We start from the raw sequence: 13,888 nt of genomic DNA on the forward strand, positions 1-13,888 counted from the left end.
TATGCTGTCTATTTTAGATGGCGACCTGAGCTATATAAATACCAATTTTATGAAGGCTCCAGCAACAAGGAAATGCAAAGACAAGTTCAGAATCATCAGAGGTCACTCTGCGTGTTTGGCACCTTCGGCAAACCTCGGCCATGCCGGTAAATATGTTTTCTAGTAAATTACAGGTCCTCTTGCACAACATATCGTATTTTAGAACTATAAAACTGTGGCATTATCATCTCCCGTGTCATTACTTTGTGTAACAACGTAATATAGTCTGGTTTAGGAAATAGGTCTTCACTGAAAAACAAAGAGTATAAATACAGAAATGCCGTTTTAAATCCTTTATACATATAAACATACGTACGTGCATACACACATACAAACACACACATACATACATATATACATGTATACGCATTGAAAACGCACCACCACAATCAGCATTAAAAATATCAATGAATTAATACCGTACTACCTTATAGACCATGCATGACGATGAATAACTTAAAAAAACGATTGCCTGAACATTCCATGAAAGACAATACCAAAACACAACATATTGCATGCATAACACGAACAACGTAAATTGAATGTGCAAATCATGCTGATTGGGGCTATAAACGATGGTCTCTGAAAAGCCACTTTCATTTATGAAGTAGTCTCTGAGGGAACGTGAAACAAGTGATGGCAAGGTTGACAGCTGAAGAACGTGAACGTGCCTTTGGCATGCTTCAAGTCAGCATTTCCAGTAGAGTCATCGCACAGCGGTTTGGATGCCACCATTCAACAATCACTAGATACCACAGGAGATACCAGCAGACAGGAACCACCAGGGACAGTCCACGTCCAGGCCAACGACGTGTTACGATACCACGACAAGATCACCATATTGTTCGCCTCCATATTCGTGATCGAACGCTGTCAGCTGCCAGCACTGCACCAACTGTTCAAAGTCGACGAGGGGTTATCAGCGCAGACACTGTGCGTCCCCGTCTTCGCTCTGCTGGGCTGCGTGCTCAACGACCAAAATATTATGTTGGACCTATCCTGACTGATCGACATCGAAACGAGCAGAAAGATATCGTCATTGGAGATTACAACGTTGGCATGGTGTGCTATTCTCTGACGATTCCCGTTTCCATTTAATGAATGCTGATAGTCTGTTGCGGGTGTGGCTTAGGCGTGGAGAACGTTACCACAATCACTGCCTTGTCCAGACGGATCGATGGGGTGGAGGGAGTGTCATGGTGTGGGGAGGGATCAGTTGTCATCACCGAACAGCACTCCATGTTTGCCGTGGCAGAATTAATGCCATTTACTACCGGAAAACGTCTTGCAAAATCACGTCATTCCCACAGTATCCAGCGAACAATAATTTCCCTTTGCTTGAATAGCCAGCACTGTCCCCGGATTTATCGCCAATAGAGAATCTTCGTGATTACCTTGGCCAACGCATCTCACCTCGTCCACAAATGAATAACCCCAGAGAACTGGAAAAGGCACTACAGCAGGAGTGGAATGCTATCCCCTAGAACACTATTCGCAGACTTGTCGGGTCGACGAGAAGACGTTGCATGGCTTGTGTTGCTGCAGATGGTGGTCATACGCGTTATTGACTTCATTTTGACTCCACGTGTCTCATACGTAGATGAATTAAAACTAATCAGTGATTGCGCATCCTTTTTTGTTTGTTCTTTCATTATTAATCATCCATCTATTGCTGTTCACAACAAAAACATTTATTGCTCAGGTATTCTTTTCAAAACCAAACATTTCTTGTAGGTGCGTTTTCAATGCTGTTCAGTATATATATATATATATATATATATATATATATATATATATATAAAGGATTTAAAACGGCATTTCTGTATTTATACTCTTTGTTTTTCAGTGAAGATCTATTTCATAAACCTAAACTGCTGCGACATTTAAATAACCTAGTAGTTTTTGTGGTCTGCTGCCAGTTACATAACAACAAAGTGAGGTGGTGCTTTGGCTTAAGGGTGGATAACTCTGTTTGGTTCAGCCTATATAGATTTCTAGCATGGTGGTTACCTAGCGACAGTACTTTTTAAAAATAGTACACATGTAGTTCTTTTAATGTGGTTTTTTTTTTTCAAATAATTTATTCTGATATAGAAATTGCATTGACATACACGCAACAGTGAACTGTGTGGAACCTTCAGAGTTTATTATTTCCTATTATGAGTTTGCAACATATTTCTGACTAATCGATCCCCGTCGGTGGGTCCATTGGGCTATTTCTCGTTCTAGCCAGTGCACCACGACTGATATATCAAATGCCGTGTATTGCTGTCCTGTCTGTGGGATGGTGCATATAAAAGACCCTTTGCTATTAATGGAAACATGTAGCGGGTTTCCTCTCTAAGACTATATGTCAAATTTATTAAATGTTTGACATCAAGTAGCTGATAATTAATAATCAGTGTGCTCTAGTGGTGTCGTTAAACAAAACAAACAAACAAACAAACAAACAAACAAACTTTTGTTTCTGACTAGAAGAGCTTGTGCCAATGAAAGCGTGTGATCCCCCACTACATATATCGTCTCTATGAGCCACCACAAATATTATTTTAATATATTCTAAGAGCGACTTCAGAACTGCTACTCAGAAAACATGTCATGTTTTTGTTTGTAGGAGTCGGGAGCGCTGAAAAGACAATGATCTTGGACATGCATAACCAGCTGAGAGCATCAGTGACGCCTTCCGCCGCTAATATCATGAGACTGGTAAACAAATCTTATTTGGGGTCAGCTTCAAGTATTTTAACGGATGGAGAGAAAACCCTATATCGTGTTCAAGACCAGGGGCCTAATTCACAAAGGTCTCTTAGGCTCTGCCAGACAACAAAGCATCCTCCTTACAAGTCTTTTAGCATTGCACTGCGAGATCGCAAAGTTACGAGAGTTTAGTGAATTAGGCCCCTGAGCCCCTTTCCAGGAAGCGATCTTAGCGCTAAGATCACCTTAAGTGTATAAGGCAGTAATGTACTTAAGGTGATCTTGGCACCAAGATCGCTTCGTAAAACGGGGCCCTGGAATCGAATTCACAGAGCTCTTCTTAGCTCTCCAAGACTACATCACATCGTCGTGGCAAGTATTTTGCACTGCACTGCACGATCGCAAAGTGGAACGAGTTTAATTAATTAAGCCCCAATTCTCCTTCTATGGACACATCTGAAAATGATTTATGGCTGCTGAACATCACGACTCTGTCATAACTTCCTTTAGACTCTGCCTCGTGTTGAGATGCGATACAGAAAATGCTAATGGAATATTCGTATTAGTTTTGAATATAACAGCTTCTACTACACACTTAGACCGAGTACTCTGACTGGAAGAGACCAAGACGGACATTTGGAGAGTTATGACAGTAATGAAAGCGTCATAACTGTCCAGATGTCCATCTTGCTCTCTTACAGACAGAGTTCTCGGGCTACTACACACTCAAATTTGAGTGTACAATCCTGTTATGTCAATTATGGGATATATATTAACACAGTCTTACACTTTGCTAGTTTGAAAAGGAAAAACCAAATCCCGAAACTATTTCGTCTTCACAATCTAGTTTGGTCAGAGTCGTATCGGTGCACAGGCCGACTAGACCCAGACCTAGGGCGCCACATTTTAGGGGACGGCAAACTTTTGCAATTTATTTATTTTATTGCTTGCTGCACGAAATTCCACTTTTCCATTAGCTAGTAGAATCTACACTTTATGCCATGTACATCCCCCCCCCCCCCCCCCCAATCACGCGTATGATCATCAGCATATTCCTTACATTTTCTTTATTCCATAATATGATCCCACACCTCATGTCAAATTAATTTCGCACCACAACAAATGGTCTTTATTAAGGGGACAATCTACATGGTACATTGTGCCTAGCTAACTGACCACAGGCTAGAGTTACATGACATTACGAATATGGTTTTGGACGCGGGTGGAGGACGGGGGGGGGCGGTGGCGGGGGCGGGATGGGCAGTGGGCTCAAAAACTTTAGTGGCCTAGGGGCGCCAAATACCGAAATACGTCTCTGTGTTTAGTCAATAGGCCTATATTTATTGCAATGACCGATGAGTTAAAACAATTAGACTTTCCATCGATTGCTTGGTAATGAGCGGCAAGACGCCGCGGGCAAATTGTACACGGCACGAGGCCACCCGGTGTAACTTAATTAGTGTCTTCCGTTACAGGCATGGGATGATGAGGTTGCCATGGTAGCGCAGGCTTGGGCCGAGGCGTGTCAGCTAAAACACGACCAGCCTAAACACAGGGCGGTTCCAGGTACGTGTATAGTGGAACCTGTTTATAGTGGACACCCAACTAACGAAGCTTGTTTTTTTTAACGACATCACTAAATCACATTGATTAATTAATCATCGGCTATTAGAAAGTTAAATTCTATTTGGTTAACGACACAATTAGAACATATTGATTATTTGATCCTCGGCTAATAGAAAGTTAAAATTTGGTTGCCATTGATTTCTTAATCATCGGCTATTGGGTACCAACTATTTTTTAATTCTGATATATAATCTTAGAGAGAAAACCCGCTACATTTTCCCATTATTAGCAAGGGGTCTTTTATCTGCACCATCCCAGTCAGGATATCGGCTATCAGACATATTATAGCCTTAGAGGAAACCCGTTACATTTGTCATTAGCACAAGAGGTATTGTATATGCACTTTCCCATAGACAGGACAAAACATACCACGGCCCCTGATACACTTTTGGCGTGACAGTTATTGGGAAGGGGGGAAATCAGCGAATGGGTCCATAAAGAGGATTTGATCCTGCGTCCCAATCACCTCAGACCAGCGCTCTACCGACTGAGCTAATTCCAATAAGAAATAAGAAATGTTGCCTCAGTGAACAGATCCACCAGTCTAGAAACCCCCTCCCTCACAAATTCCTCAACACGTATCTGAGTTTACCCAAATATATCAAAAGGGGTATTCATTTTGTAAAATAGGGAGGGGGTGATGCACTCTGCACTTCACTAGCATCCACCAATGCGTCGAGGTTCATTTGTATTTAATATGTTTGTCACTTCCAGGAAGGTTATCACTAGGTCAAAACGTAGCAGTGGGGAAGCTTAACTGGACTGTGGCTATTTTGTCATGGTACGGCGAGAAGGAGAATTTTACATTTGGTGGAAACAATTCTCTGGAACACACCGCTCAGTACTTTCAGGTATGACATAATACAACCACCACAACCATCACCACCACTACAACCATCACCACCACAACCATCACAACCACCACAACCATCACAACCACCACAACCACCACAACCATCACCACCACTACAACCATCACCACCACAACCATCACAACCACCACAACCATCACAACCACCACAACCACCACAACCATCACCACCACTACCACACCAACAATGATATAAAAGAAATATATCTTTGGATTCAATGTTATACATTTTTAATATATTTAAGGCACGTTCAGATTACATGTTTCTTTGTGAGTGTGTATTTTGAGTCTATCGATCGTGTATTATTTCACAGAATTGAGCACGTGTGATCAAGTAAACCAACTTGTGTTATAATTACAAACTAACGATCAAGCTGATTTACGTTTGTTTTGGTAGTCAGTATATGTATGTACCTTTAATGATGTTTAGAAGACAGTTATCTGCATATGTGACACTAATGCTCGGTTGCGTTGTCATTTTTCCAACCCCCGAATTACGACGGGTGTGCTCAGATTAACAACTAATGGGTTATACGACGAGAATCGAGTTGTAAGAGCACTCAAACTAGCAGCTCGACAATCGTAGGAGTCGTGAGAGTAGACAGTTGGCCAACTTTGTCGTGGCAGTTGGTAGTCTGATATTAGCATGTGTCAGGAATATATTGGATAAAATCTATACTGAACAACAAAAGAAATACACATATAAATTTAGTTTTCTCTAATTTATTGATAATCATTCAGTTTGAATCACATTAATGTTTGTGTATGTTATGATTATCAATGTCTCGTGAACATTTTAATGCATTCTATTTACCTAATTCATTATAGCATGTAAATATATTATAAACCCCTCATATTCACGTTTGTAGTTGTTGTTCACTATATAAGTAGTTTTGTAATTTCGGTTTAACATTTCAGATGGTGTGGGCTGAAACCACCCGACTAGGATGTGGGTATGCGGACTGCGACGGAACCAGTTTCTTTGTTTGTAACTACGGACCAAGGCAAGTCAACATATTTACATTTTGTACACACATATATACCACCGCTGTATCTAGACATATCCCAACCCCCCAAAAGCCCCCACCCATTTTACTTTAAAAGTTCTTCTTTGGTCAAGCTAGAGAAAATCTTACATTACTGTGCCATTTTGTTTTTACTGTCCCCACCCCCGATATTTTAGGCTAGTTACATCCTTCTATAGTGTACCAATTTGTTCGCTAAGAGGTTGAATAGCAATAAGATATTGTATAATCATGCTTGCATTTTGTGACTCAACGCTCACTTCACTTTAACATTAATTTACTTTCTGTTTGTAGTTTCAGCCGAAGATACGGGACCGATCTTCCATACCACCAGGGGGCGAGTTGTGGCGACTGTCCATCGAAATGTGTGGCTGGACTCTGTGGTATGCTAACAACCAAAAATCTCTATACATTCAAATATGTCCAGGCCATTGTATTAAGAGCATCCACCTGAATTCCACTGCCACGTTCATATACGTTTTTGTACATTTTGACTTTCATTAGACAACTACCTGTCCTTAAGACACCTGTTTTATTGCTCCTTTTCTGTATGGCTGGTTAACACAGGGTCAGGTCAGGATATAGGGTGGGGGTAGAATATCTAGTTGGGGCGGGGTGTCACTACCTCTAGTGGGGGAGAGTACAAGCTGTACCTTTACCTTTATTAGTGTATGGACATCAAACAACAAAAAAAGCCCGTACATATTCGTCCTGTGGAAAAGTGCATATAAAAGATCCCTTGCTTCACTAGGAAACATGTAGCGGGTTTCCTCTAATGACTACATGTCAGATGATTAATTAATCAATGTGTTTAAACAAAACGAACTTTTTTTATCCATACATCCAGCCAGTGCACCACGACTAATAGTATATCAAAGGCTGTGGTATGTTATCCTGTCTATACTAAATGTTTGACATCCAATAGCCAGTGTGCTCTAGTGGTGTCGTTAAACAAAACAAACATTAACTTTTTTTTTTTTATCCATACATAACAAATAGGATTTTATGTCAAAATGTTTTTATTCAGAATTTCAGACACGTAACCCCCCCCGTCCCCGGTTATATACATTTTCTCCATCAATAACAAATCAATTAAGTTTTCGCCTGAGGAAAAACCCCAATCCCACAAAAAACCTCGCAGTTTTGTCCGGCTGCACTTTTATGCTCGACCACACTACCTGAACAACCATGTTTAGCTCTCAATTTAGTAAGGTTCGATTAATTGCTAGGGTTTTGGATCGATACTTCGATGCGACAAGCCGACTAAGGGACACACGTGAATGCTTTTGAAAAGATTGCTAACATTATATCTAATCAAGGGGACCGTCTCAACATTAGCAATGACGTTATCGCCTCTTTAAGAGGTACCGTGATTGTATTTCGTTCCAAACCAGCGGAATACTGATTTTCATTGACTTGCGTCTCTACACCTGTCATTGGTCTGAGCGAAATTCACCAATTTGCATCCAAACAGTCCATCGTGATCTCCCACGCAAGCAGGTATCAATATTTGCCCTCGCCTCCCCCGATATACCTTGTTTGGCGCCATTGGGTTCCCCCCGTTGGAATCGTGTCTAACTTAGGGGTTTTAGTTTGTCAAAAGGTATTATTAAGTATAATAGCATATGGAATATAATGTCATGATTATCACTTTTACAGTCATTACGAACAAGTCTATTTGTGTGTTCAGGATGTCGAGCGCTCGCGAACAATTTGACTTGTACCATCGTCTTCTATCATATTACATCCATTTCACGCTAGACACAAGAAACGCACTCCTGAACACGCATTTGACGTTAACCATCTAACCTGTGAATGTTTAAAACATATTGTATTACACGTACATGTATTTGTTGTGTTTGATAATAACTGCAGATGCATTAATTTCATTATAGACTGCGGTTTAAAGTTTTGTGAAAACGAAGGAGAATTACACCCAGATACATGCTCCTGTTGTTGTATAACACACTTCTACAAACAAGACACGTGCTTGTGTAAGTGTTACATTTTAACATAGTCTTACATTTTAAAATAGCCTCATACACTTCTACAAACAAGACACGTGCTTGTGTAAGTATTACATTTTAACATAGTCTCATACACTTCTACAAACAAGACACGTGCTTGTGTAAGTATTACATTTTAAAATAGCCTCATACACTTCTACAAACAAGACACGTGCTTGTGTAAGTATTACATTTTAACATAGTCTCATACACTTCTACAAACAAGACACGTGCTTGTGTAAGTATTACATTTTAAAATAGCCTCATACACTTCTACAAACAAGACACGTGCTTGTGTAAGTATTACATTTTAAAATAGCCTCATACACTTCTACAAACAAGACACGTGCTTGTGTAAGTATTACATTTTAAAATAGCCTCACACTTCTACAAACAAGACACGTGCTTGTGTAAGTATTACATTTTAACATAGTCTCACACTTCTACAAACAAGACACGTGCTTGTGTAAGTATTACATTTTAACATAGTCTCATACACTTCTACAAACAAGACACGTGCTTGTGTAAGTATTACATTTTAAAATAGTCTCATACACTTCTACAAACAAGACACGTGCTTGTGTAAGTATTACATTTTAAAATAGCCTCATACACTTCTACAAACAAGACACGTGCTTGTGTAAGTGTTACATTTTAACATAGTCTCATACACGTCTACAAACAAGACACGTGCTTGTGTAAGTGTTACATTTTAACATAGTCTCATACACTTCTACAAACAAGACACGTGCTTGTGTAAGTGTTACATTTTAACATAGTCTCATACACGTCTACAAACAAGACACGTGCTTGTGTAAGTGTTACATTTTAAAATAGCCTCACACACTTCTACAAACAAGACACGTGCTTGTGTAAGTATTACATTTTAACATAGTCTCAGACACTTCTACAAACAAGACACGTGCTTGTGTAAGTATTACATTTTAACATAGTCTCACACACGTCTACAAACAAGACACGTGCTTGTGTAAGTATTACATTTTAAAATAGCCTCACACACGTCTACAAACAAGACACGTGCTTGTGTAAGTATTACATTTTAACATAGTCTCACACACTTCTACAAACAAGACACGTGCTTGTGTAAGTATTACATTTTAACATAGCCTCATACACTTCTACAAACAAGACACGTGCTTGTGTAAGTATTACATTTTAACATAGTCTCACACTTCTACAAACAAGACACGTGCTTGTGTAAGTATTACATTTTAACATAGTCTCATACACTTCTACAGACACGTGCTTGTGTAAGTATTACATTTTAAAATAGTCTCACACACGTCTACAAACAAGACACGTGCATGTGTAAGTATTACATTTTAACATAGTCTCACACACTTCTACAAACAAGACACGTGCTTGTGTAAGTATTACATTTTAAAATAGTCTCACACACTTCTACAAACAAGACACGTGCTTGTGTAAGTATTACATTTTAACATAGTCTCACACACGTCTACAAACAAGACACGTGCTTGTGTAAGTATTACATTTTAAAATAGCCTCAAACACGTCTACAAACAAGACACGTGCTTGTGTAAGTATTACATTTTAAAATAGTCTCACACACTTCTACAAACAAGACACGTGCTTGTGTAAGTATTACATTTTAACATAGTCTCACACACGTCTACAAACAAGACACGTGCTTGTGTAAGTATTACATTTTAAAATAGCCTCACACACTTCTACAAACAAGACACGTGCTTGTGTAAGTGTTACATTTTAAAATAGCCTCAGACACTTCTACAAACAAGACACGTGCTTGTGTAAGTGTTACATTTTAAAATAGCCTCACACACTTCTACAAACAAGACACGTGCTTGTGTAAGTGTTACATTTTAAAATAGCCTCACACACTTCTACAAACAAGACACGTGCTTGTGTAAGTGTTACATTTTAAAATAGCCTCACACACTTCTACAAACAAGACACGTGCTTGTGTAAGTGTTACATTTTAACATAGTCTCACACACTTCTACAAACAAGACACGTGCTTGTGTAAGTGTTACATTTTAACATAGTCTCACACACTTCTACAAACAAGACACGTGCTTGTGTAAGTGTTACATTTTAACATAGTCTCCTACACTTCTACAAACAAGACACGTGCTTGTGTAAGTGTTACATTTTAACATAGTCTCCTACACTTCTACAAACAAGACACGTGCTTGTGTAAGTGTTACATTTTAACATAGTCTCCTACACTTCTACAAACAAGACACGTGCTTGTGTAAGTGTTACATTTTAACATAGTCTCACACTTCTACAAACAAGACACGTGCTTGTGTAAGTATTACATTTTAACATAGTCTCACACTTCTACAAACAAGACACGTGCTTGTGTAAGTGTTACATTTTAACATAGTCTCATACACTTCTACAAACAAGACACGTGCTTGTGTAAGTGTTACATTTTAACATAGTCTCAAACACTTCTACAAACAAGACACGTGCTTGTGTAAGTGTTACATTTTAAAATAGCCTCATACACTTCTACAAACAAGACACGTGCTTGTGTAAGTATTACATTTTAACATAGTCTCACACTTCTACAAACAAGACACGTGCTTGTGTAAGTGTTACATTTTAACATAGTCTCATACACTTCTACAAACAAGACACGTGCTTGTGTAAGTGTTACATTTTAACATAGCCTCAAACACTTCTACAAACAAGACACGTGCTTGTGTAAGTGTTACATTTTAAAATAGCCTCATACACTTCTACAAACAAGACACGTGCTTGTGTAAGTATTACATTTTAAAATAGCCTCATACTTCATATACAGTTGACTAGTCAAAATACAGAGATATATCTGAAACCGAGGGAAGAATAATTTTTAGTCTGAGCTAAACCATGTTTCTTTTTAAAACAAGCCTTTGGATATAATTTGTTCTGGGCCTCGTTCCACGAAGTGATCTTAATACTAAGATCACCTTAAGTGCATAAGGTATGCACGTAAGATGATTTTAGCGCTAAGATCGCTTCGTAAAACGGGGTCCTGGTTGGTATTCTTCCTATCTACATATTATGTTATACTAGATGTAACCCGTTTAGATGAGGTTTGATGGTTTTATGCTTGCTTCTCCTCCAAAATACGACCCCCGTGTAGACAGCTAGACCTCATTTGCCGAGGCTATATACACAGTCGCCCTGTATATTAAAGTGTATATAGCCAATTGCATGTCAAATAATAACATGGCGGCTTCTACTGACGTTGTATTTATGGAATTCATCTTTGTACGCAGTATTTAATATGATGTGTGTACGATAGTCGTGTGGACAAAGGAGGCTGTCGGCAATGCAGATCAAAAGACGAGAAGCGATCAGAACGATGGAAACTGTCAAAAAGGCCTTGCGTATTATATTATCGATTAAGAATGGTTTATTATCACATGGCATCATTTTGAATAGTGTGGCATGGTGTAGCTCAGTGGTAGAGCGCTTGCTTAATATTCAATGAGTCACAGGATCGATCACCCTCTATAGCCTCAGTGCCCCACGATTGGAACACCAAACACTATAGAATGTATTGTCCTGTCCTGCCTATGGGGAAATGGACGTAAAAAACAGTAGCATATGTGACAGCGGGTTCCTCCCTCCTCCTCTCTCTCTCTCTCTCTCTCTCTCTCTCTCTCTCTCTCTCTCTCTCTCTCTCTCTCTCTCTCTCTCTCTCTCTCTCTCTCTCTCTCTCTCTCTCTCTCTCGGTCATCCATGTGTGGAAATAACCCTATGTTAGACACCAAATCGGCAAAGTTTAAACAGCGTGGAGGTGTCGTTAAACAGACATTCTTTTCATTTTCTTTCGTTTTGTGTAGTGGACTGCAGCGACGTGGTCGAAGATGAAGCGCTGTGTGGGGGAGACGACGTCATTTCTAAGTGCAACAACTACCATATTACCAGTGTGTACTGTCCGCGTCGGTGCAACGTTTGTCCATGTAAGTTATAATGTATAGATATAAGGTGTAGATACCAGTAAATGACTTAAGTTCAACATTCAAAATTCTAAAACAGTAATTTCTATACTGACGTTGTAATATTAATTCTTTAATTCTGTATACTTCTTTGTGTCAAGTCAATTCTCTTCTGGCTATATAATAAAACACTGTACGAATATCCCAAAATGGTAAAAGTTGAAAGGGACTGTCCTGAGTTTGCAGCCAAGATATTGTTTCCCATATTTTGCAACACAGGTGACACTGTAAACCGCTAAAAACCATCATGTAATTAAACTGATTTCTATTTATTTTATAGTTTATTTCAGTCTTTCAATCTATTTTGGTCCTTATGTCCAATTAAAGGTCCAGTCACGCTGTCCTGGGCACACACCTCAGCTATCTAGACTGTCTGTCCAGGATAGTGGTTAATTGTTAGTGAAAGAGAAGTCTGTGTAATTGTCTTACACCTTCCCACTGAACCGATGGCTTAAAGACTACACCAGTGAGATAATTTCTTTGCAGATGCTGATGTTAACTACACAGACGTTGGCGTGACGTCACCTCCGTTATCCGGACCTACAAAACGGCCACCAGTCTCGGTATCACGTTCATCGCATGCGCAATGTACATTGATGTTAGTTATCTGCTGCACTGCTGTCATGGCGGCCATCAATGGATTAGACCAAATAACTGAGTAAAAATACTAACGTCCTAAACCAAATTACACCCATCCAATGGAATGAAAACTTTAAAATTGTATCAGTATTATGATGACCTGTTATTATATATATATACAGATAAACAGGCATGAGAAAAAAAGTTACCATTTACAAATATTTAAAAAAATCTTTTTAATACGAATTACGTCTAAACACTTGCAGCACTCGCCTGATGCGCGGTCAGCTTAGGATCGATCCCTGTCGGTGAGCCCATTGGACTATTTATCGTTTCAGTCAGTGTCCTACGACTGGTAAACCAAAAGACCTTGGTATATGCTATCCTGTCTGTGAGATGGTTCATATAAAAGATCCCCGACTACTAATTGATACATGTAGCGGGTTTCCTCTCTAAGACTATATGTTAAATTACCAAAATGTTTGATATCCAATAGCCGATGATTAATAAATCAATGTGCTCTGGTGGTTAAGTGGTGTCGTAAAACAAGACAAACTTTAACTTTTCTAAACACTTGCAAATTTGAAACAGAAATTGAATATATGAAATCCATTGTAGTTTAGCTGCATTGTTACATCTCGTACACCTAGTGACAACTATCAGATGTAATGTTTGGCATGTATATAATATATTCCATCAAAATTATATTTTTCATCAATAAAAGGTAACTTTTGAATATTATCTTCTTGTCTATTGTTTGTATGTAGAAACATCATAACGCTACACGGGTTTCGGGTTTCATTCCACAACATTTCATCATTAAATCATATATAATAAAGTAAAAACGGTCAGGTATTTTTTTGATTTGTTGACAACGTCAAGCGTGCTGTCTTGAAATGCCATTTATGTATAATAAACATATTTTATGAAACTTTTGTTTTGTGATTCTGAGGTTCAGGTTACCTTAGTAATAATGAATCAGGTTATTGTAATACTAATTTCTTGAAGTATGTATCAGAAATGAAATAAAACATATAATAAAAT

At 38.8% G+C, this 13,888-nt stretch overlaps 1 protein-coding gene across 1 annotated transcript; it reads left to right on the forward strand.

The window, feature by feature from the left end:
* The first annotated feature begins 1,140 nt into the window (after positions 1-1,140).
* LOC121380739 (cysteine-rich venom protein Mr30-like) lies at positions 1,141-13,279 on the forward strand. Its single transcript, XM_041509697.1, has 9 exons — positions 1,141-1,348; positions 2,654-2,745; positions 4,212-4,302; positions 5,077-5,213; positions 6,152-6,237; positions 6,553-6,641; positions 8,154-8,252; positions 12,110-12,229; positions 12,752-13,279. Exons 1-9 carry the CDS (start codon positions 1,141-1,143, stop codon positions 12,925-12,927), a joined length of 1,098 nt encoding a protein of 365 aa, XP_041365631.1. The 3' UTR covers positions 12,928-13,279.
* Positions 13,280-13,888: the final 609 nt, after the last annotated feature.

This window comes from Gigantopelta aegis, chromosome 9, assembly GCF_016097555.1.
Source record: "Gigantopelta aegis isolate Gae_Host chromosome 9, Gae_host_genome, whole genome shotgun sequence".
Taxonomy (NCBI): Eukaryota; Metazoa; Mollusca; class Gastropoda; order Neomphalida; family Peltospiridae; genus Gigantopelta; species Gigantopelta aegis.

What these genes read in the sequence shown, in the direction of transcription:
- LOC121380739 (XM_041509697.1), top strand. Translation starts at nt 1,141, where the DNA reads ATGCTGATAGTCTGTTGCGGGTGTGGCTTAGGCGTGGAGAACGTTACC. An exon ending in CCGCTAATATCATGAGACTG is followed by an intron (nt 2,746 to 4,211) that starts GTAAACAAATCT and finishes CTTCCGTTACAG; the next exon opens with GCATGGGATGATGAGGTTGC. An exon ending in GTTTGTAACTACGGACCAAG is followed by an intron (nt 6,238 to 6,552) that starts GCAAGTCAACAT and finishes TTCTGTTTGTAG; the next exon opens with TTTCAGCCGAAGATACGGGA.